At 36.4% G+C, this 21319-nt stretch overlaps 1 protein-coding gene and 1 long non-coding RNA gene across 2 annotated transcripts in view; both read left to right on the top strand.

The window, feature by feature from the left end:
- Positions 1-10866, top strand: part of SKAP2 (src kinase associated phosphoprotein 2) — a 181840-nt gene extending 170974 nt beyond the window's left edge. Inside the window, exons 12-13 of the mRNA XM_004377474.2 lie at positions 10136-10237; positions 10618-10866. Of these exons, the coding sequence (XP_004377531.1) occupies positions 10136-10228 (93 nt within the window). The 3' untranslated portion in view covers positions 10229-10237; positions 10618-10866. The remainder of the gene's footprint in view (positions 1-10135; positions 10238-10617) is intronic.
- A 3408-nt stretch (positions 10867-14274) lies between these two features.
- LOC111820789 (uncharacterized) overlaps positions 14275-21319 on the top strand; it is a 13834-nt gene continuing 6789 nt past the window's right edge. Inside the window, exons 1-2 of the long non-coding RNA XR_002824301.1 lie at positions 14275-15381; positions 17393-21319. The exon at positions 17393-21319 is cut by the window's right edge and continues 6789 nt beyond it. This is a non-coding gene — a long non-coding RNA (uncharacterized LOC111820789). The remainder of the gene's footprint in view (positions 15382-17392) is intronic.

Raw genomic sequence — 21319 nt, 5'->3', positions numbered from 1 at the left:
CTCATTTCTTAGGGAAACTTCTAAATTTTTTTTTTTAATGTTCAATTCTTTTACTAGTTTTGCATTTCAGTTTTCTCACCTCCTAAAACATGGACATAATATCGTTGTTAATGGTATTTTTCTAGAACTATATTTGTGACATTTTATAATTTTAATAGCAGAATCCAAATTATGTAACAATAGGCATAGTCCTATTACTGCATACTTGGTTGGGTTATGTTGTTCCATCCTACTCTTCTGGATCTCCATATGGTATTAGTTTATCTTGCAATCTGTACTCATCAGTAAATTGCTAACCACATTCTCATCCTTACTTTTAAAGCAATAAATTATTTTTAGAGACTTAATGAGAATAGAGCTATGCTTTAGCAGGAAACAGGCATGCTGCTTTGTCTGGTATTAACAGAAAAATAAGACGAAAGTCAAGGATCTTGGACTTTTTTTTTTATCTAGTCTAGGTCACATATGACTTTAGCTTGGCAGACTTTTAAGAAATTTTTTTTATTAAGTAAAAAATATTGTTGATTAGGAAATTTAGGTTAAGATGGTGTTCACTAGTAAACAATAAAAGGACATTTAAAAATGTGTATTGGTTGATATAAATTGCCTCCCTTTATATCTGTTTGTTGGCTTTTTCCAGTGATTGTTGAATTGTGACTGTCACTGACCATTTGCTTCTCATTGTGAGAATGTAAAGATTCAGTTAGTAGCCTTTTTTGGCTTCAGGCCTACCAGAAAAATACAATAATATGAAAGCCTTACTGGGCTCTACTGGCAGAGAGAAACACAGAGTTACTTTTTAGCTACCCTCGTTTTTCACATGTGACTGTCTGACCTAGTATGCCACAAATAGCATGACAACTGCTGAGGAGTAACTAGGACATCTCAATATAGGACATAAATTGTTGAAACTAAGCTAGTTCCCAAAATGTTATTATATTTTATAGCCTTTTGGGGATTAAGTAGGAATATTTGTACTTGTGACTGTATTTGTTTGGGTTTGGTGGCATTTAATTTCTATGCTGTCAGCATGAGGGTGTTGTGGGCTGGGGTACAGTGGAAGGATTAACCAGGCAGACCTACTAGTTAGCACCCACCCTTTCCCTATATGTAGTTTATGGACACAGCACCACATCAGAAGATATTCTGGTTCCACTCCTGGGGCTCCTCTTGTTATCTATTAATGAGTAACATGCTCAGGTACTTCCCTCTTTTCTCTTATATAAAGTGAAAGAAGCATAGCAGAAAAATATTGACAATAAAAGGGGAAGGTGCTTACAGGAGGCAGGCTGGCAGGGTCAGCCCCTACGGTGGCTTGAGAGGCAGAGGATAAGCCAGAAAGCAGAGACTCAGAGAGGAGAGAGAGACGGGAAGGAGCTGGGCTGCAGGGGCTGGTGTGAGGAATAATCAAGGATTTGCCAGAAGCAAAACAAAACAACCTTAAAGAAAAGCACTACATTGATATATTTGTTTTAATCCTAAATTGAACAATCTGCGATCTTTACACTCTCTCCTCCCAAAAAACCCAGGAACTTCCTCAGCGTATACAGCATATTTTCACTCTTTTGAGATGCCTCCCTCCTCTGTCTGCTCCCATCTGACATGGAGCTAGATATTCCTGGAAAGTATTAGGAATGAGAGAGTAGAGATAGATATGCTGCTGATCAAGAAAACTTTTAGAGTAAATGTGTAATAAATTACAAAGAAATTATAGATGTTCATCATTGAATGCATGGTTATCAAAACAAAACAAAACAAAAAAAAACAACCCAGTAAAATTCTAAGAAGTGAAAATGTACTGTTCCTTAAAAGCGTGTTCTCTTTGGAAGAAGAGATTCCCTTTGGAAGAGCAGGGTAGAGAACTGTTTATAATAATCAGATTGCCTTATAGTACATTCCAAAGTACTCTATTTTTTGTTGCCCTGGTATTTTGTTACACTAGTCAGTGAGAAGAGAGAAGGATGGAATGGAAAAGTGTTTATTGAGCACCTACAATGTCGTGTTCTAGGCACTTTGTATGCTTTCACTCATCTAATTCATGGGATAATCCTATGAAGTGAATGGTGTTATAATTTTGCAGATCAAGAAACAGATGCTCAATAATGTTATTATGTAATTTGCCTGAGATACCCAGCTAGTGAGTCCCTTAGCTAGGAATCACTGACCCTAACGCCTTTTCTCTTTCTGCTTGACCACACCTAAGTGGACCATGACCAGTACTTTAGCTATTTTCTGTATCAGAGATTAATTGTAATTGTCACATCCCACTTCTAAACAATAGTGAACCATCTTATTGACAGTATCTTCTGCATAATTAAATATTTTATAGACAGTCAAAAGTATTCCATTTTCCAATCAATCAACAAATATTTGATGAATGCTTATGATGCAAATAACTATTCTGAGCAGGATCCAGAAGCCACAAACTTGGTTTCTTTCCCATATGGATATTACAAGTCAGTTGTAGAGAAGAACAACCCATGAGACAGAAAATAATAGCACAGCACCGTGTAGGTTATATGTGCTGTGGTATCGGAGGAGCTCAGAAGAGAGGGAGATGGTTTAATCCCAGAGTAATTATGGAAAACCTGTTGCCATCGAGTTGATTCCGACTCATAGAGACCCTATAGGACAGAGTAGAACTGCTCCATAGGGTTTCCAAGGCTGTAATCTTTATGGAAGCAGACTGCCACATCTTTCTCCCTCAGAGAGGCTGGTGGGTTTGAACTGCCGACCTTTTGGTTAGCAGGTGGCTGCACTGCCAGGGCTCCTAATAGGGACAGGTTCATTAAAAAAAAAAAAAAAAAAAAAAAAGAACTTGAGCTTCAAGTATAGATAGAGTTTATTCATTCACTAAATATTTAAATGCTTACTTTCTATGTCTGCTTGACGGAAAATCCGGAAGAATGGCTATGTAATGGAAAGAGGGTGAACAGTCCTATCAGTGGAATGGGAGCCTAGAGCCAGTATACAATCAGCCAATCGGAATCACTCCTCTTCCCTCACCTTAGAGATTGGTAGGAGTGGGAAACCAAATCAGCCTAAATGATTCCAAACTATTTTTCCTACCTCATCTTCTTCCACTTTCCACCTTTTTCTACTAACTACACTCTCAAGCACTCGCTCTTCTCTGAACACAGCACATTCTTTTATCTCTCTAGACCTTTGTACGTGCTATTTATCACTCCCTGCCTCTGGAGTGCCTTTTTAATATTCCATCTGGAGTCTCAGCCCAACTGTCAGTCTATAAAGCCTCCTTAGACCCCACTGTAGGGTTAACTGCTTCTCTAACACCTTTTACAAATTGCTTTTCTGTCATCTAACATACAATATTGTGATTATCTGCTTACTTGTTTCTTTCTCTCCCTAAACCCTGCACTCCTAGAGAGAGATACCATGTCTTAAGTATCTTGGTATCCCCAATATGGCAGATCAATGTTTATTATGTGTTTACCAAAATAAAGTTAAAAATAAGAAATAATCTTGAACTTCTCAAAACAGCTTAGAATGATAGAATCATAGAGTTAGGGGAGCCTTATGCCAGCTCTTCACTTTACAGAGGAAGAAATTGAGGTTCGACAAAATTGGGGAAAATAAACAAAAGTCCAAAGGAAAAAGGACTACCCCTATGGAGGCCTTTAAAGACAGTGGAGTTTCCTAGTTGAGCTTCAGATTTGGCCCCTAGCTTCTTGGCAGCCAAACTAAAAAAGGAAGAGAAAGGCAGCTAATAATTCCTTGTAAACATAAAGGAGGGACCTTGGCTTTTCCCAGCACCGACTACTAAAAAAAATTCTCACATGAATTTCTATAGACTGCGTTGATTATCTGGCCTCAACAGCAACTTTTTACAAGTACAACAGTGGCAGGTAATGGCCTTGAAAACAACAAAAAAATTTATAGTAAATACAACAGTGGATTTTATAAAATTGAATCTGTGAGGGTCCAAATATATAATATTTAGAATTACCGATTTATATTAACTGATATTTATTGATTTATGTAACTGTGTTATTGTAGAGTCTCAATATAAATAGTGTAAAATAAAATCATCCCTAAAGAATTCGGGGATTGTCCAAGGTTGCATACCTAGTTAGCAGCAGAGCTGGGGTGAAACCCTGGATCTTCTGAGAAAACCATAAGAATAATAAGAAAGAGCTGAAAAACCAGCAAGTTTTCCATTGTATTCACCACACTGTTTCTGCCCTTGCAGGGTTGTGTCATAACATCTTCAGTGCTTACAAATAAATTCAACTGAACTCATTTATTCTAAAAACTGGGATTATTTGTTCTCAGTCCTGCAGAGGATAGATGTTTTTCTTTCTGTAGATAGGATTTAAGCTCTTTAGACAGGGCACCCCACATAGTGCATTGGAAAACCTGAGTGGGAGCAATGCACTTCAGATTGCGCAGCTAAACTCACATGTGTATAACACACTCAGAACAAATTTTTTTTTAGTCATTATGAAAATTCCCTAAGTATGTCTAATTATCATACACAAAGGAAAAGATATTCCTATTAGAAGTTAAATTTCTTAATATTGGGATATTCAACTGACGCATCATCCAAAATGAAGGTAGAGCATGTATTTATTGAATACCTTTTACTTATCCTGCAGTATAGGGCATACAGATTAAGTGTAAGACAGTTCCCTGACCTCAGTGAGCTTGCACTTGATTTTATGTGAAGGGACAAAGCTAATGTACATAAAAACCACTAAGGATTAAGTGCTGTAAAGTGTAGAACCAGAGAATGAGAGATATAAGTATGGGCTAGATAATTTTGAGAAGCATTCATGACAACTGAATAACTTGAGTCGAGACTTAGTCTTTGGGTGGGATTTGGGTGAGGGAGGGGAGCTATTCTCTGGGGAGAGAACATCATGTCAGAGGTAGGAATGAGTGTGGTGTGGAAGGTTGGGCTATGAGGACCAGAGCAGTGAGAGAAGAGTGTTGCAGGTAGGCTGGGGGCAAGCCAAGCAGAGGAGTTTGGACTGGATGCAGTGGGAAGCTATTGTAAGTTCTTGAGCAGCAGGGTCACTCAGTGTTGACAGCTTCTGGGAAGAACAGGGAGAACAGAGTTGATGATGCAGTAATCCAGAACAGGATGATGAAGGCCTGAAGTAGAGTGGTGATAATTGGAGTAGAGACGAGTGGGTGAACAGAGCCGTGTATCAGTAGGTAAAATACACTGAGTACCAAGACCCTTAAGTAGTGAGCATGGTTTGATCTTTCTTTGTCTAACAGTATCTGCAAATCATCAGTCTGAATATAAGTTTTTACTGCACAGTATTGTAAATGGCGACTGCATCAAAATTTGAATTAAACATGTTTTGACCCTGGGATATAAACTAAAATTGGTTTTAAGAGATAAATTCTAATCAGCTTTCTTACTTTGTCCCTCTTGCTTTAACAATGGAGTGTACAGTGCAAGGAGAAAAAATAGTGATTCTTTGAATGAGAGTACATTAAAGTCACACCTGCACAATAAATATAAAGTAATGAGGTTGATTTGCATAAGCCACTGGAAACTTAGTGTCTTCAAGCGGGCTTATGAATGGTGTTGTTCAGGCATTTTGGAGGACCTTAGAGATTGTTAGTGTCAATCTCATTTGGCAGATTAGAAAACTAAGATTCAAGCAGTTAATGTGTAGATAATAATATTAAAACACTGGGGTTGTCACGTTCCTGTTGTACATTTTAAGAGAACCTTATGAAAGAATGGATGTCTGAGAAATAAAAGGATTCTTAAAGTTTCTTATTGGAGGTAATAACAAAGAAGAGGCTACAGTGGTACCCCTTAAGAAAATGTTTCGGTATCTTGCATCCTGTAACCCAATGCCATCGAGCCAATTCCAACTCATAGCGACCCTGTAGGGCAGAGCAGAACTGCCCCATACAATTTCCAAGGAGCGGCTGGTGGATTCAAACTGCCGACCTTTTGGTTAGCAGCCAAGCTCTCAACCACTGTGCCACCAGGGCTCTGTATTTTACATAGTCGTCTAGTTTTCATGCTACTAAAATTCTTATGAATAATTTGAAAAATTGAAAATATCACAATGAATAGTTGGAAAACAATGGTAAAGTCCACTGGTTCTTAAACTCAATGTATTTTATATTTTGTGAATAGAATTACCTTCATTTCCTCAAAAGACTAGTATGTTTTGAAGCACAGATATGTTTGGAAAAAGAACACAGAGTCTTTTAACCTTTCTCACACCTGTTGCTTTCAAACAGAGTGGTAACTAATTTCTGAAAGGGCAGTACATCACAGACTTATTAGTATTTCAAGTTTCTGTTAAGACAGCAGCCTTTTACCATATGTTTTACAGAAAGTGGATTAACATACTTGAGAAATGAGAATCATGGTGCTGAAAAGGATTTAAGTAAATGTTGGGTCTTATTTAAGTGAAAAATAATACTCCAGCAGAGAGAGAAGATTTAGTTAATGAATAAACGTGGATGACATATGTTTACTATTGTATTGGACAGGTCTCTATTTCACTTTATCAAAACTTGTCCTTTTTTTCCCTGCCTTATTGCACAATCTTAAAATGAGACAAGCACTTTAATTTGCTTCTTAATAAATATTAACACTTTAACTCCCAAATAAAACAAGTAAAAACTGTTTTAATGGTATGAAAATTGAAAACACAGTAGTTAGATTTCAAGCATTCAGTGCTGCTTTATGATTATTTTCTTGGATTATTGGCCAAGTGGCTTTTTTGCTTCTTTGACTGCCACATTACGTTTTTGCCTTGAAGCCATCCATTTTGCAGATATTGAAGTGCTTCCGAGTACTATTTTTATACAATAAGCATCACTACACCTTTGAATCTTGATAGCATTACTACGGGAGGAGAAAGCAGCTTTGTGTTAGTAATCACCTAACATTGTCAGAAGCTGACTGCAGGCCTCTTTCTAGTGATAACAGAATAACCACATAACGTAGCTTTATAGCACATGATTAATAGAAAATAATTACACATCCTACAAAGGGATGCAATATTTCTTATAAATTGACTAGAATGGTTTCCTGTAGATTAAAGGACTCTTCATTATTTTATCAGTCCTCCTGAAATACAGTCACTTGCCTATGTTAGCATTTCAGTTGACGTTAAGAGCTGAATAGAGTGAAGGATACCAGATGGCAGACCTTCTTGTACCTGAGATCTCATATGCCATAAAGATGACATGATGCTTCCTAACCTTTAAAAGATTTAGATGGCAGACTGGTATGGTTTTGTCTCTTTATTTTTTGTTTACTTACAATATATGGTTTGAGGATTTTTTTTTTCTTTAATGACCCACCTGTGTCTTTATAGACCAATACTAGAATTAGTGTGTGGACCGCAAGACAACATTGTATCGATTGCATTATTTTCCACTGTAAGTAATATATCACTCATAATCACATTTGTTTGGGGACAGCGAAGAGGGAAAGCAAAGAAAGGCAAATTTTTGTCTTCAGAAGGAAACCTTGTATGATATTGAATCCTCAGGCTGAAGTTTAGAATACTGTACTCCAAGAAGCATTTTCATTCCAATTTATAGGCTGCAAATGGTTTAATTGGGATTCATGTTGCTCAGGAGGCTCATACAGAGGACGGTAATGATAAAAGTAAAAGCTCCTGTGTTCGCAGTCTTGTCGACACACGCTAATGGCTGCAATGTAAATCCATAAATTTGCCTACTAGGTTTTTACCTTACTATATTTTATCTTATCTCTTAATTCCACACACGAGTATTATATGGAATTCTTTACGGATGTGAAGTAATAAACATTCTGGCTTTTATTTTTACTCTTTTCTGATTTAAATCTGTGATATTTAGAGTACTTTTATGAGGTGTATATTTCATGTTTTTCAATTATTTTAAATTAATTAAGTGAAGCATTTAAAATTATTTTAGTCTAAATTTTTTTAAATATAATGTTACTTTTAAGGGGTTTGCAGCTGAATAAGCTCCTCCCTGCTGTTTACTATGTGCTTTCTGTCTAGTCAATCTTCCCTGTCTAGTGTAGTGCAGAATTCTCTCAAGTGTGAAGTATATCATTGGTCCTTTGTTGAAGTGATTTGTGGGAAATCAATTTCTTAAATATCTATGTGAGTGAGCTTTTTGAGAGCCATAATATCCCTTTAATTGACAGTGCAGATTATAACGGAAGTAGAATATTACAAAGTAATATGGACTTTCTGGTTTGTAATTTGAATCTAAACGTTGAAACCCAGATTGAGGGCAATTCTGTGGAAGCAGGTTTGGGTCATAATATGTCCTTTAACTGAATGTTTTCTGTGTCTGCCATTTGGAGGGCTAGTTCCTTTACTCCCTCCAAATAATTAAAGACATTTTAGATAGGCATTAGGTAAGTGCTTTCACATTCAGATGTACCCTGTTAACTCTCCATTTTGAAATCTTATAATGTAGGCCTTTGGCCTCTGGGAGATTAAGTACATTTATTTTGTTAAGCATTAGGTTGTAATTATATTCATTGCCTTAAAAATTGAAAAGGGCAGTTTTATTAGGTACCTATGAGGATGTAATGATTGTTAATCATAGCTTTCACTAAGTTGGTGTTTTCTTCTGGAAAATATGTCCCACATAGATTATAGTCACCATCATTGAATTCTGCATCAGAGTATTATTTTTTCCACTAAATTCACACTGTCAGTGAACTTTTAAACTTAGAATGTTGAGTCCACTACCTCATAAACCAAAGCTCACAGCAGTGCTCTCGTTAGTCTAAATACAAGATTAGCCTTTTCTTTTCCTTATCCCTCCACCTGGCTCTCCCAGTGAGCCTAATTCTGATAGTGCCTGCTGTTAAAAAAGCACCTATAGATTTTTATCCTGTAATTTCTCCATTGATAGACTTCACATCAATACATAGGCTAATGTTGCTATATTTGTATTAAAGAATTGTGTAATTTTTCTCTCTGATGGTCAAGAGCATGCTAATCAATACAAATGTTAAGTCTCTGCTAGTATTAACATCCCCTCCTCAGATATAACTCAGTATGAATATGCACATTAATCTAAGACTCAGATGTTGGAAAATCATAACCTATTGAATTACTTTTGGGATAGATTTAAAAAATTTATATGAAAAATTAAATTTGGGTTCTACAGTGCTTTTACAGGAGTATTGCTTTTGGAAGATGATATTCTTGAAACTTGTAATTCATTTTAGTTTGTGTGTATCTCACTAAACATAAATAAATTTGAGATAAAAATACATTAGTCAATCTGACATGAGACTGGTTACGGAGTGTTCGCCATGCCTAAAGCAGTGGTGTATCTGTCAGTGGAGGAAAAGGGGGGCGAAACGGAGGCACAGGTTTATCTCACATTGCAAAGTCAATGCAGAAGTGACTCATCAATCACTTTTTTTACAGCTAGATAATATTTTGCCTTTATAACTTGAGATACTTTTATTTCCTTTGATCTTCTTTTGTAAGGGTAAATCTAACACCAGCTTTAAATTCCTTCTACCCATCTGTTATCTAAGGTAGTTTATGGTCAATAGAAGTACCAGTGAATGCCTTTGAGAAGAAGCTTTTTTAAAGGAGCCCTTTTGTGTTATTAGTATTTCTTTACTCTCTAATTTATCTGTTTAAAATATGCTTACTGATATTTGAGTTCCTTAAGACAGGGCACACCTATACATTCTAAGTCCTTAGACAATATGAGTTTAACTAAGAATTAGGTAGTTTATTGCTAGATCGTAAGCTTCTTGAGGGTAAATAGAGTATCCTAAGTACTCCTTGCTTTAACCTTGTAGTCTCCAGCCTGGTGCTTGCACATGCAAAGTGTCTCCTGAGCTGTGTGGCAAGAGGGTAGGGAAAGGCGCCCAGACAGCCTTTTCCTTAGATGGTTTCATTTTCTAGGTTCTTATCATAAGTGACTGTTTCTGTGTTCTACACCATGTAATAAACAGGCTTTGTCCAATTCGTTAATTTAAATCTTTGCCTAACAGCATTTTTAAAGTGTCCAGAAACAAAAAAGATTAAAATGTTTCAATTTTCAGTTCAAGCTCTTGTAACTTTATAAAAGGAAATAACGTTTTTAAGAAGTTGTATATAAACGACATTGTACTTAACCAGCCTAAAGGTTAATACTGCATATTGTTTTCAATTAGGAATACAATAGATATGGCTGGTGGGTAGGAGAAATGAAGGGAGCCATTGGCTTGGTGCCTAAATCCTACGTAATGGAGATGTATGATATTTGAGAGTCTTGGGTAAGTACATTTTAATCCAATATTCTGTAATAGCTCATATGTTCTCTTGTTCTCTGCCTTCTGAGTCTTTGCCTTGTAGTTTTCTGTTAACACAAAGATTGTGCCCCAAAATATTTTGTTTGTTTTCTTTTATTTGACTTGATTCAAAAAATAACTTCATGGAATTTACCTTGGAAATGAATGGATTATTTAGAGAAATTTCCTGTGATAATAGCCAGCTGTTTTCCCAAACCTCCTCATCTACTGAGGAGCTGAATTAACAAAATGTTGAGAAACATGCATCTATCATTGGTTAAAAATGTAGTTTTTCCTAAGCAGGAAAAATGAAGAAAAGACTGAAGAAAAAAAATTAAAATGCAGCTTTCCCTTTCTGCCTGCAGGAAAGGAAGATGCCTGTGCTAGCGGCGAGTGCTTTGGATCTAACAGTGTGAAAGCATGGGTGACACCTCAGAACCTTTCTTCGTTTTGTTGGCCGTCGTTTGTCTTCCGCGTTATCTTATGCGGTCATTTGTTATACTGCTCCTCTGATGTGAAGTTATATGAAGGGTATTCATGTAAATTAGACGCAGACGGTAAACTTATTATACCTGTTGCTTTTTTGCAAATAAATAATTGTACTTTTTATTTACCTATCTGATTTGTGTGAAGAATTCAGCACTATTTTATATGTACTACATAATTAGTTACTTCCAGTGTGAGTTCTAATTTCTCTTAATTATTGGAAATTAATTATTTTTTAGAATGTAATATGTAATTTCATAGAAATTTTAATTGACTATGTCAGGCAAAGTTTTGATGGGTGCTATCTAAAGAATGTGGAGCTCTGGTGGTATAGTGGTTAAGAGCTTGGCTGCTACCCAGAAGGTCGGCGGTTTGAATCCACCAGCAGCTCCTTGGAAACCCTATGGGGCAGTTCTGCTCTGTCCTGTAGGGTCGCTATGAGTCAGAATCGACTTGAAGGCAATGGGTTGGTTTTTTTCGGGGATGAGGGATCTAAAGAATGTGGCTTTGTTAAAGCTTTGTAGATGATTACCTTTGGTATTTATTTTTCATACAGTACTAATATGTTTTTCTGAAAGAATTTTTACTGATAGGCAAATCTACTTCATGTTAAGTATAGCCACAAGAAAGGAAACAAAAAAAAAATAGAATTGCATATGGCAGTGTGGTGTCCCCACAACACACGTGCCAGCCAGAAACATGGTTTGTGCAAAGCACTTTATCAATTAAAAATATGCTAATTATATGATGGGCTTGCCAACATTTGGTACCATAGTTTTGTTTAAAGGTAGTAAAATAAAAAAATGTATAAGAATCACCATTCTTCCACTGATGTAATGGTATAAAGAATCTCAGTGTATTCCCAAAGTAAAAAGGCATGACCAAGTACTCTCTTATTCTGCTTTATCATTGCTGGGCTATTAAAGTCCCACCAGGAAGCAGTAGAATTCCAGATTTGATGTCTCCTCTACCTTCTCAGAGTACTGAGGGGAAGAGAAGGCTCAGAGTGCTGGAGTGTAGAGATCACGATGGTAACATTGTAACATGTGCCAACAGGTGAGTGAAAGACTAGTGCTAGCCTGACATTGGAGTCACACGCTGTGCTGCCTGAGCAGGATTTGTGGCATTATATTATTACCTTTTCAGGTATATTGAAAACCAAAGGTATTTTAAATGCCTACAAGGTACCATTATGACCTTAACATGTATCAGAATGCATTGCTGGTCGAATAATTATTGGGAGTAGATATAATCTCCTAATACTGAATCAGTAATTAGTAGGTACTGTCTCTGTTGAACTTTTCACATCTTTGCTTTATAAAGATTCTCACCATGCAGATGAGCTACTAATATTTGTAAGCCTCCATTTTTATGTAAAACTATTTACCAGCAGTATTTCAGAGAGCATATTTTATAATTATCCCCTCAGTACTGTGATCATCCAATTTCAAATGTTTAAGAAAAATCTTCACTTTGGGGATTGTGTGTGAACTCTAGTTTATACACATATACATCTTCAACTTAAAGCTTTCAGAAACTATACTTGTGTGGTCATTTGCCTTTTTCTAATATAGTGCCACTGAAATAGATTGGAACGATGTTGCCAAAAGTTGGGCAAATAGGAAATAAATTTAGTAGACTGACTTTCAAAGCCTGAGTAGTTGAAAAGCAAAACGGTTGTGGTTCCACTGCAGTTGTAACTAGCCTCCCTTGTGGATACAGGTTTTGTGCCTCTGGTTCAAGCACAGTTTTTAGTTCTAGGCCAGCAGATGGCAGCAGCTTTTCATTACATACAAGCCTGTTTGGCAACCCCTCCCCCACTCAGGCACAAACTCCGAATGTAAAACATTTAGAAGATTCCTGCCTCTTTTTACAGTTAATCCAGGAGAGGGAGTCCTTCGTCAACTGATGACCAACAATTCCAAGCCAAATAGTCTTTCTGTGGACAGTGGCAATAAAGAAATAAAGTATTACTTCTGTCCAGAGCTCCTCTGCCTTTGTTCTTTTTTAACTTGAATAAAGGTGGGAGATAAAAGAAAGGAAACAGGAGATTTAAAATTGGAGTGATAGGAAAAATAATCACAGTTCATGGCTACATATAGTCATTTGATGAAATCATTTGTATACTACCAGTGAGAAAGTTTCCTTTACACCCTTGACAATATATCACGCACTTGTCAAGATCATAATAATATCATTAGTATGAATTTAAACAACTTGGCTTGTTAGAAAATATGCTAATTGCTATGTTCTCATTATGTTTGCTTAGCTTTTATTTGTTTTTCTATGAACAGTTAGAGAGCTAATTTTTTTCCAAAGGTGATTGTAAGTCATATTTTATATAGCATTTTGTTTGATTATTTGCTCTGTACTGAATTTGTAGTCTATTGCCATTAGATCTTACAATAATGTTCCACTCTGCAAATTTTTAAGGTTCAAATAAAGTTTAATTGTTTGCAAACTGTTATGATGCTAATAATTCAACAGCCTGCTGTGTTACTAATGAAATTACTTTGTTATGATTAATTTGGAAAATAGTGTGTTGATTGTAGTAATTAAGCACAACAAGGTGAAGTAAATGATTCTAATGCCATCTGGCCTCCAAACTGAATGAAGAAATGAAATAGGGCTGTCATCTGAATTTATTCAAAGAAATATGGATAATACAAATGACTTTCATTGTCATAGGATTTAGACTTAACCACAGCTCACACTCCATTCTGTTTTTGCCTCTTTGCTGCATGTAACATTTTCTTTTATGAAAAAGAATGTTTGGCTCAACAATTGTTTTGAATACTCCATTTGATTTTGAACTGATTATTTTTACCTTGTGCTATTTTAATTACAGATAATTGTATAAAGTATTGTAGGATCATAGAAAATCACTTTTCAACTATAGATGTAGGGTTTTTTGTTGTTGCTGTCACTGTACAAACCCTTGAATATACTCTGGTCACAAAAAGTAGAGCTTCAATTCAATTGTTTCTAAAATGTTTGCCATCAAAGTGCTCTCATACTTCTTAATGATTTCTACTGTTCCTATCATTTTTTTCCAGTCTAATCTATTGCTGTTTACTTCATAGAGTCTGGTACCATCCAGAATCATGTTTGAAACAGAACGGGGTTACATATTATAAATCTAGATTTGCAGTTCACCAGTATAAGAGTACAGACCCTAATATGTCTGTAGTTTAAAAATTTGAACTTCATCAATGAGACTGAGTGAAGCATTGTAAGAATTTTAAATCAAGTAAAGTAGTTCTAAATTTCAGATAAATCAATTGTTTATACTTCAATTGTTGGGTAGAATTATAGACACAAACCTAATAGAAATCACTTTTACTTCTCTTGAATTCAATAGATTCAAGAATATTGAAAAGCAATCCACATGGTAAAAAGGGAGGTGGTGGGGATTAAAATATGGTCAAACCAGGGCTTCGAACCGGTTCTTTCTGGTTAGAACCCCTGCTAAGAATTTGCATTTCCACTCCAGAAATACTGAATCAAAATCTACATTTTAATGACCCCCAGGTGATTCTTACGTATGATAAATTTTGAGAACAGTGCTCTACTAGTGGTTCTCAAAATTGGTCCCTAATCAGCAGCATTAGCATCACCTGGAAACTTGTTAGTGGTGCAAATTCTCAGCAGGGGTTCCACCCAGAACCCCTGGATCAAACCATAGAAAACACAGCTTCACTAGAGGTTGAAGGAATATGATTGACATGCACAACATAAAAACATTTATTACAATGGCTTAGTATGTCAGCAAAATCCTAAGTATTCCAAACTACAGAGAAACAAATAAGTAGTATTTTATTAAAGTATCTTTCTGCAAGTTTAATATAATTCAAATACTTAAACAGTTCATCATCTGAATTGGGAGCAAGGGATTCTAGACATCCTCAGCTTTAGCCAACATTATCATCCACTACCTTATAGATGAGTTCTTCCAGAATTTCTGTTAGTATCCCTGATAGTGTAACATTTTGCTTTGATGAGATACTTAGAAAATTAGATGATCTCAGTAACATGGAGATAATGTTTCGTTATTGCTATGTTTGAAGGATTTTTTCTTTTGTTTTTACTGGTAGAGTCTGCTCTGTCATTACTTGGACACAAATATATGATTTATTGGCAGCATAGTACAGAGTTTATGGTGAGTATCCAGTAAGTATTTGTTAATTAACTGATTTTGCCCTCCACAGTTATCTTAAGACCTATGGTTTAAGAAGAAAACTGCTTGACTTCTATACCTGGTAGACAAAATGCCATTGTCTAGTTGGTATATCGACTTTCTGCCTGAGAGTATTCTCTTAGTCAAAAAATCAGTCCCTTTTACTGAGTCCTCCTAATGCCGTCACCAAGTGGACTTAGTCCCAGAGTTGAGTGAGATCGTGAATAACCAGAAAGCTGAGTTGTGACAGATGGTCTCTAACCTTGTGTTCAGTGTTGTGACTCTTTCAAAGGCACTGGAGGCTCAAGACAACTTGGGGCACCGGGATCTAGTTTCGCTTTCCAGAGTGCTCCAAAGCCCAGCAGCGCTGCGTTCCATCTGGGCAACATCAGAGAAGCCTCTCCTCCTGCCTTCTGATCCGGGAAGCTTCTGTCACCTTGAATGAATCAAAAAGGAATTTCTGAAGGTGGGAAGTTTCACAGTTGTTGCCAAATCCAGCCATAATTCAATTTTTGTCTGTTTTTTTTTTTCCTTTTTTCTTCTTAACCTTTATTCCCTATTTCTTTAAAGTTGTATGCTTACATTAACTTGAGTGCTTTGAATCTCCAAGATGAAAGGAAGCATAAATGCAGAAAGTAGTCAAGTCATGCAGTCGTTCAGCTTAGGCTTGGAATGTTGGGAACGGGGCAGGAAGTTGACCAAGCCAGAAAACTTCTGAATATGTACAAAGGCGTTAAAATAGAAGTTTCCCCCAAAGCCCATCTTCTTAAGTGCTTTTCTTAACATTGGAACCTTGGAGAGTGTGTCCTTAGCTTTCTCTTCTCTGTTCTCACAGTTTTCTACTTTATTAGCCATTCCTCACTTAGATAGGAGAGTGTGCCAGTTGTCTGTTTTCTGTTTATTGGCCTCAATTTTGTAATACAAAAATATCACTCCTGCTAAAGTAAAAGCAGATGCCATTTTGTATCCTGAGCGGCAGTTTACCTCTTGTTTGAGGAAAGTGTCACACAGGTACTCACAGAGGAGAAAACTAATGACACCAATACGTGCCAGTTAAAAATGACTGCTGTAGAAGAAGAGAAAGCCCAACAAATAAGAAGATGCCCATGTACAGCCTCCTCCTCCCAGGTCCCCATCATGTCAAATGTGGTGACAACAATTTAACGAAGACTAGTCATGATAATAGCTAACATTTACTGAGTGTCTACTGTTTGTCATGGTGTGTACTTTTCATTTAATCCTTGTAGCCACCGCATGAGATGAGTTCTGTTGTTTATTCCCATCTTACTAATTAGGAAACCAAGGGTGAGTTCTTTGTCCAGAGTTCCAGGATAGCTAGTTACACAGTCAAGCCTCATACCTAGTCCTCACCCCTCTGCTGAATTCAGCACCAACCCACAGCTCAGTACCACGATGGCTTCAAACCAAATGCTTAATTCTGTTCTTCACATATAATAGACACTCAGTAAATGCTTGTTGACTGATTGATGATGACACTACCCTTATAAAATAGTCTAGAGCATACAGAGAAGAATAATTCAGGAATTGGCAACCGGACAGCTTAACAGCTGAATTTGGCTCATTTAGCGGTTAAAGTATGGACCGTGGTGACCAGATCAAAGCTGAAGCAGCTAATCCACAATGGAGAATAAACTTTGACAGAGGAACATTTCTCTTCACGAATTTCCAGTCTGACTGAAAACAGGAAGCCAGTCAAGGCAGCCAGAGAGTCGTGAGAGGATACCAGGCCACAGGGCCTCAGCAGCTCCCATTTCATCCCTCTCCTGCCGACCTTTTCGCAGCCTTTCCACTGCCTCAAAAATCAAATCCCAGGAAACTGACCAGCCAGGGAAGCCTTGGAGAAGACACTAAGCTGGCCTCTTCTCATAGTTTTCAAATAATTATTTTTTGGGGAAAGACTTTAATAGTTTCTTTAAAACTAGTTTAAAGGATTGTTATTACCAAACTGTTCAGTCCTTTCTTTACAATCAGTGAACAAACTGCATTATAAAACTTGTATAATTTTGTAATTGAGTGATGGCACTGTCTGAAATAGACTTTTACTCGTTGAGATAGGAATCTGTTAAAGGAGAGATGACTTCTATTGAAATGTCTAGTATTTAAGTATGAGGTCTTATTCCTTGGGCACCTATGTAGTGCCTCTTACAGGGCTCCATATAGAAGATTTTCTTTTTTCTTTTTTTCTGTACATCACTGATGAGGGAGAGGGGAGGAATCAGGAAAGATTTGGAGATAAGCTAAGCAAGGGCTAATATTCATTATAGGGCTCTGGAATTTAGCCAGAGGAGGGGAAAGAATTGAGCGCTCTCATGATCTAGAATGTACCCGGAAGTATTGGTTATCCTAAAGCCCAAGAGAAGAGATTGTACAGAGGTTCGATTTCCAAGGGGTATTTCATTCTGTAGCGTACTCCAAAATGTTTCCATGCCTGGTACCCAGAGCATTATTCTTTTTAGAGGCACCGAATGGCTTTGCATTGTCCTGTCTCCAGCTGCCCACCAAGTAGAGATCGTTGGTGTGAGATAACCTGGCCCATCCAGATGGATCCACTACTCATTCCTAATTCCCAGTTCAAGCATTTGTGGTATGTAGACTGTTGCTCCTTCGCTCCAGTTTCCTCCTCCTCCTCAGGCTTTCCCAAGGAGCTAAGTCATATGAGGCATGAGACATGATAATTCTTATTACTCTACAGAGTTACCAATATCAGTTGTGCTCTCCGCTTTCTGTGAACCCAGCAAAAGCAAGGTATATAACTGTGTTTATCCTGTTACATGCATCCTTAATTGAAACGTTGAAACTGAGCTATTTTGTAAAGTGTGTCTTGTTATCTGTATGTTGCTTTGCTTCAGTTGGTCAGCATATTTGCTTTATTCTTTATATTATCATTTCAGGGCTTGCTATTTGTCTTCCTATCTAATTAAATGATTCTGTTTTGAATAATTACATTTAAGTGCCAACAGCTAGGGGCATTTCAAACGTTGAATTTGACACAGTCTTTCCCAAGTAGACTCCTAGTCTAAATAAAATAGATACGACATAAACACCGGGAAGGATAAGAACAAACTCAGCTAGCTTTACCTTTGTGCAGTTCTTAGCAGGTGAAATCACTAGCAGTGTCCTTAGACATAAAAGAAAAGGTTCTCTGATTTTGTTACGTCTGAACCTAGGGGACTATATGGGAAACAAACTAGGAATCTTTTCTCTGGTATATTTTTAAAAATGTATAGAAAGGGAGGAAGGTGCAGGTGCTTTAGTGTTGATTCGAATGAGAAGACTGATTTTTGTGAAAATTTCTGAAATGCTTGTAGCTACTGAATTAAGTGTGAAGAGAACCAAAGAAGTGTGTGTGTGAATAATGTGAACATCTTTTACTGATTTGCCGCCAGTGACGGTAAACATAATTCTGGAAGCTGAGAGAGTTCCTTACCCCTTTAAGGAATAAGAGTTCTTTTCCTTCTGTGGGGACAGAGCTGTCCCAGCGGTATTCTGCTGAAAGTGGGTAGTCGAAAGAACACTGGAATTGGAGTCAACCGAAATTCTAGATTCAGTTCTCTCACTCGAATGCACTGTGCCCTCAAACAAGTTTCCTTGCCTGCAAAACACCAGCCGTTCCTGCCCTTCCTACATCGCAGGGCTGTAGTTAGGCTCAAGTGAGATTATATTTGAAGGTGACTTGAAAAATCGACAACAGCGTTAAGCATGGCTTTCTCACATTTAAAGATAGGAGAAACTGAAATGAAGCAATGGTCAAAATTGAAATTTCTCCTTCACACCAAAAGCACTAGGACTAATGTTAGTGAGCTGTTGGCTTTTGTTATGTTATAAACGAGAATTGATGCAAATGATCCTAGAGGAGTTTGGGATCAAATTCTCCTGTTATGTCAGTTTTTGAATCAAGCCATTGGCTTCCAAGCAATGGTCAATTTTTATTAACGGAGGTTTTGATAACAGAGATGATACTTCTGTTTGTAAAATTTCAAAATAATCCTTTCTTAACATATTTAAAATCATCAGTCTGCTAATAATTTTTATATACATATTGTTTGTAGTTGGACTTTGAGAAGAATATTTTCAAAAAGGCACCCGAAGGAAATTTTTTGTACAGGTTCCCTTTGCCCAATATCTACTCCCTTTAAGAACTATTCCTCCCAGACGGGTATCTGTGGATGTTTGCATGTGAATGCGCACTTTGTAGTTAAACATTTTCTTCAGATGCATATCTAGGAATAAGATAATTTTGTTTGATTGAAATAGCTTCGTAACATAGCACTAATCTTGGTTTGTAGTTTGCGAAAATACGGGACTAGAAATAAGGGCAAACCAGAACCTCATTATGCATAACCTTAATGCGTTAATGTTAGAACTTTAGGCAAAGCTGATAAAAGATGCAAAGGACTCTTAAATAATTTAAATTATCTAAAAAATTGAGCATATTCCTTCAAATAATAATGGCTTTCATGATCTGATTTTTTAAAAATTCATTTCTCATGTCTGGAGTTACTTGTAAGTGTAGATATCAAAGTAAGTTTGAGTTTATTTAAGATTATTAAATATATTTATTGTCATGCAGAGTCACTGAGGATTCTGTTTTTTTAGCCTAATTGTAATCTGTAGTGTTAGGTAGTGCATAATTCCAGCAACATACTTGATAATGTCATTATAGTATAGAGCTAATTTTTAGGAATTCTCTTTAAAATAGGGCTCTGTGATGTGACTCCTTGATTACTTTGAACCATTGATCAATTCCATTAACTTAAAAAAAATGTTACTGTGTACCCGTTATTATTTGCTTTCTAAAATAAAAGCTTCTTTTACCATCTTAAACTTTACTGGTAAACTATTACTTTCATAATGTATTTTTATTACTATATTCTTTTGGTAAAGGAGAATAGTTGGGAATACAATGAATTGTGGCAACCGTGATTAAAGTAAAGATCAGTCCCATTTCTAAAACGTCCCCCCACCTTCTTAAATGATTACAGTGGAGAATTTCGAGTTCTAAGCACACCATCCTTTGCTTCTCCTCGTGCTGTGGTGTATAGCAACAAATACTTTATATTGATTACTACTTAATTCTAATGGAAATATACTAAGCCTGGAAACACATTATAGCTTAGCACATAGTGCCTTAATTTTTAAACAGTTTTTAAATTTAAAAAATGGATAAAATTGCCCTAAATATACTTCTGTTGCTGGATCCATTTCATGCTATAAAATTATTCTCATCTCCTGTCTTTCCTAAAGATTATTTTGTTCACAGTGTATTTTTTTTGGCACTTCAGTGCTAATTTTTGCATAACTGAAAATCTGTCATTTCCATTTTAGCTGTTTGGAAACACGAAAACCATATTAGAACAACATATTAAAGATTAGTATAGAAGCACAAAAAATTCATAAAAGAGAGAGCTATGTAGAGATTTAAATTTAGTCAGATTATTCAAGCATGCAATTTTAATCCATTAATCTGGTTTGAGGCTGCTGAAAAGAAACATTTCTCTCCAAACGAGGTTTTTTCTCTTTCAAAACACATTGAGAAGAGAAGCCCCTCTTATCGAAAACAAATACTTTTTTTTAAGGAAAAGAGTGAAGCAAGAGCTGCCCTAATACTCTGCTGTAATTTCTTGTTAGTAAAAAACAGGTTGCCATTAACACACTAAGTATTAAAAGCTAGTTACAGTCATTTAAAGGTGGTCTCTCTCTAATGTGTGTATTAAGATATTCAATACAAGATTTATTTTCAAGCTATTTCAGGCCATGGAGGGAAGTAGTTTTCCTTATGAAAGGAATTCTGTATTTTTACTTCATTATTTGTAGTTCTTTCTTTGCTTTTTTTTTTAAAATATAAAACAGAAAAGAGGAGAATGTGAGCTGGTTGTTCCTTTGAATCCTAATACAGTATGTCTTCCTAATGAACCTGCCGCAGTGCCCAGAAAACGGCTCCCTGCAAAGAAACACGCGAGAAGTGATTTAGCCACAATGTCCAGACTGTGTAAACATCTAATTATTACAATAAAATTGTCAATAAATTTACATTACTGCTCCCTTTTCAAACATTAACCAACTTTTTCTTTGCTTGATAAAAGGGCATAAATTGTATTTTTATGTGTTGGTGTTTTTGTTTTCATTACACTTCTTGCTGCACTCTAGACAAAAGACTTCGAGCCTTAACGCCCTGAGTTATTCCCGGATGAAAAAAACTCCTACAGTTGTTTATTAACATAACGTGCTGTGTTTCCTTTCACTGTGAGGTGGACTCGGAACCCTCACCATCTGATCTTTAGTCACGGCATTTTTTAAAAAAGCCATAAAGCCAGTATTGTAGTCACTGCAGCTTTAAGAGAGACACAAAGAATTAAGGCCGCTTATAATCCACTATTAGAATG

The sequence above is a fragment of the Trichechus manatus genome, unplaced genomic scaffold, assembly GCF_000243295.1.
Source record: "Trichechus manatus latirostris isolate Lorelei unplaced genomic scaffold, TriManLat1.0 scaffold00050, whole genome shotgun sequence".
NCBI classification, from domain to species: Eukaryota; Metazoa; Chordata; class Mammalia; order Sirenia; family Trichechidae; genus Trichechus; species Trichechus manatus.
The sequence above is the reverse complement of the archived record's forward strand: the minus strand, read 5'-3'. Positions and strand labels throughout refer to the sequence as shown.